General features: G+C 64.5%; 1 protein-coding gene across 1 annotated transcript in view; it reads left to right on the top strand.

Annotated features, from left to right (window-relative positions):
• Positions 1-2500, top strand: part of LOC144954596 (lysine-specific demethylase 2A-like) — a 13913-nt gene that overhangs the window by 520 nt on the left and 10893 nt on the right. Inside the window, exons 1-2 of the mRNA XM_078885051.1 lie at positions 1-359; positions 582-1156. The exon at positions 1-359 is cut by the window's left edge and continues 520 nt beyond it. Of these exons, the coding sequence (XP_078741177.1) occupies positions 126-359; positions 582-1156 (809 nt within the window). The 5' untranslated portion in view covers positions 1-125. The remainder of the gene's footprint in view (positions 360-581; positions 1157-2500) is intronic.

Raw genomic sequence — 2500 nt, 5'->3', positions numbered from 1 at the left:
TGGAGGTTGGTCCCAGCGTGGAGGTTGGTCCCAGCGTAGAGGATGGTCCCAGCGTGGAGGTTGGTCCCAGCGTGGAGGTTGGTCCCAGCGTGGAGGTTGGTCCCAGCGTGGAGGTTGGTCCCAGCATGGAGGGTGGTCCCAGCGTAGAGGATGGTCCCAGCGTGGAGGTTGGTCCCAGCGTGGAGGTTGGTCCCAGCGTGGAGGTTGGTCCCAGCGTGGAGGATGGTCCCAGCGTGGAGGTTGGTCCCAGCGTGGAGGTTGGTCCCAGCGTAGAGGTTGATGCCAGCGTAGAGAATGGTCCCAGCTTAGAGGATGGTCCCAGCTTAGAGGATGGTCCCAGCGTAGAGGATGGTCCCAGCGTAGAGGACGATGTCAGTGTAGAGGGTGGTCCCAGACCCACGGAGATGGTAGCCAGCGTAGGGGTTGGTGCCAGCGTAGAGGATGGTCCCAGTGTAGGGGTTGGTGCCAGCGTAGAGGATGGTCCCAGTGTAGGGGACGGTCCCAGACCCACGGAGATGGTATCCAGCGTAGAGGGTGGTCCCAGCGTGGAGGTTGATGCCAGCCTAGGGGACGGTCCCAGCATAGAAGACGGTGCCAGGATTATGGAGATGGTGGCGAGTGTAGTGAACGATGCCAGCGTAGGGGACGATGCCAGCCTCACAGAGATGGTGGCGAGCGTAGAGAACGATGTCAGGGTAGATAACGGTGCCAGCCTCACACAGATGGTGGTGAGCGTAGGGGACGATGCCAGCGTCAGGGACGTTGCCGGCAGGGTGCGGCACGCTACAATAGCCGTGGCGGACTGTGCCAGACGGAGGGGCGGCGCCAGCGGCGTGAGGGGCGGCGCCAGGCTCACGGACATGATGGCGGTGGTCGTGGTGGACCAGCTGAGGCCCGCCATGATTGCTGGCGCCCGCACCGCCCTGGCGAGGAGTCGGGGGAGGGGCGATCGCGATCAGCCGGTGACGAAGAAGGAGGAGGAGGAGGCGGTGGTGGACGAGGAGGAGGAGGCGGTGGTGGTGGACGAGGAGGAGGAGGTGGACGGCGAGGAGGGCGAGCGTGCGCTGCAGAAGGAGGTGTGGGTGAACGTCTTCCCGTTCCTCTCCTGCGCCGAGCTGTGCACGTGCATGCGCGTGTGCAAGGCCTGGAACCGCTGGTGAGTTGTGTGGGGGTGAGTCGGGGAGGATGGTGAGTGCGGGGTGAGTGGGGGGGGGTGGTGAGTGTGGGGTGAGTGGAGGGGAGGTGGTGAGTGGGGGGGAGGTGGTGAGTGCAGGGTGAGTGGGGGGGGGGTGGTGAGTGTGGGGTGAGTGGAGGGGAGGTGGTGAGTGCAGGGTGAGTGGGGGGGGGGGCTGGTGAGTGCGGGGTGAGTGGGGGGGGGGGTTGGTGAGTGTGGGGTGAGTGGGGGGGAGGTGGTGAGTGCAGGGTGAGTGGGGGGGGGCTGGTGAGTGCGGGGTGAGTGGGGGGGCTGGTGAGTGCGGGGTGAGTGGGGGGGTGGTGAGTGCAGAGGGAGGGGTGGAGGGGTGGTACAGGCGTCTGTGACGTCTCCTGGCCAAACCCCAATTGGCGGAGCCAGGAGACGGAATCTTCACCCTCGGGGCTCCTCCAGAAACAACAGAAAGCCACTTCGTGTGGCCACGTGGAATGTTCGAACGCTCACTGCGGAGGAGGAGAGGCTGCCACTCCTCTGTCGGGAGCTGGATGGGTACCGCCTGGATCTCTGTGGCATTTAGAAGGTCCAGTGGCCTTGTTTTGGGGTGTGTGTGGATGAGAGGCTGCCACTCCTCTGTCAGGAGCTGGATGGGTACCACCTGGATCTCTGTGGAGTGCGGGAGGTCTGGTAGACTGGTCCGGGTGTGTTTGTGGAGGAGAGGCTGCCACTCCTCTGTCGGGAGCTGGATGGGTACCACCTGGATCTCTGTGGAGTGCGGGAGGTCTGGTAGACTGGTCCGGGTGTGTTTGTGGAGGAGAGGCTGCCACTCCTCTGTCGGGAGCTGGATGGGTACCGCCTGGATCTCTGCGGCATTCAGGAGGTCCGGTAGACTGGTCCCAGTGTGTTTGTGGAGGAGAGGCTGCCGCTCCTCTGTCCGGAGGTGGACGGGTACCGCCTGGATCTCTCTGCAGTGCAGGAGGTCCGGTGGCCTGGTTCTGGTGTGGGTGTGTAATGGAACTTCTTCATTACAATACACCACTCCAACAATCCTCACACACCGTCACAGCCTACTCCTAGCGTGCCTGACTCTGGCTACGCTCTGGGGCCCTCCGGCTACGACTTCCCTAGGGGAGGCTACCTGCCCCGACCCAGCCGAGGTGCGGGTCTGGACTCTGGCTTCCTCGCCCTTACAAGGGCGTCGAGCCGGGAGTCCCAGAGTCCCAGCGCTGTCCCGCACAGCGTCCCGGCCCTTACAAGGGCAAGCGGGACGAGGGGTCCAGGGTCCGAAGCTGCCTGGTCTTGGGTCTTCGTCAGCGGCTGGGCCCGACCGGCTGGGGAGGTCCCCTTTTA

Source organism: Lampetra fluviatilis, unplaced genomic scaffold, assembly GCF_964198595.1.
Source record: "Lampetra fluviatilis unplaced genomic scaffold, kcLamFluv1.1 SCAFFOLD_497, whole genome shotgun sequence".
Classification (NCBI taxonomy): domain Eukaryota; kingdom Metazoa; phylum Chordata; class Hyperoartia; order Petromyzontiformes; family Petromyzontidae; genus Lampetra; species Lampetra fluviatilis.
Note: the sequence above shows the minus strand (reverse complement) of the source record. Positions and strands in the feature narration are given on the sequence as shown.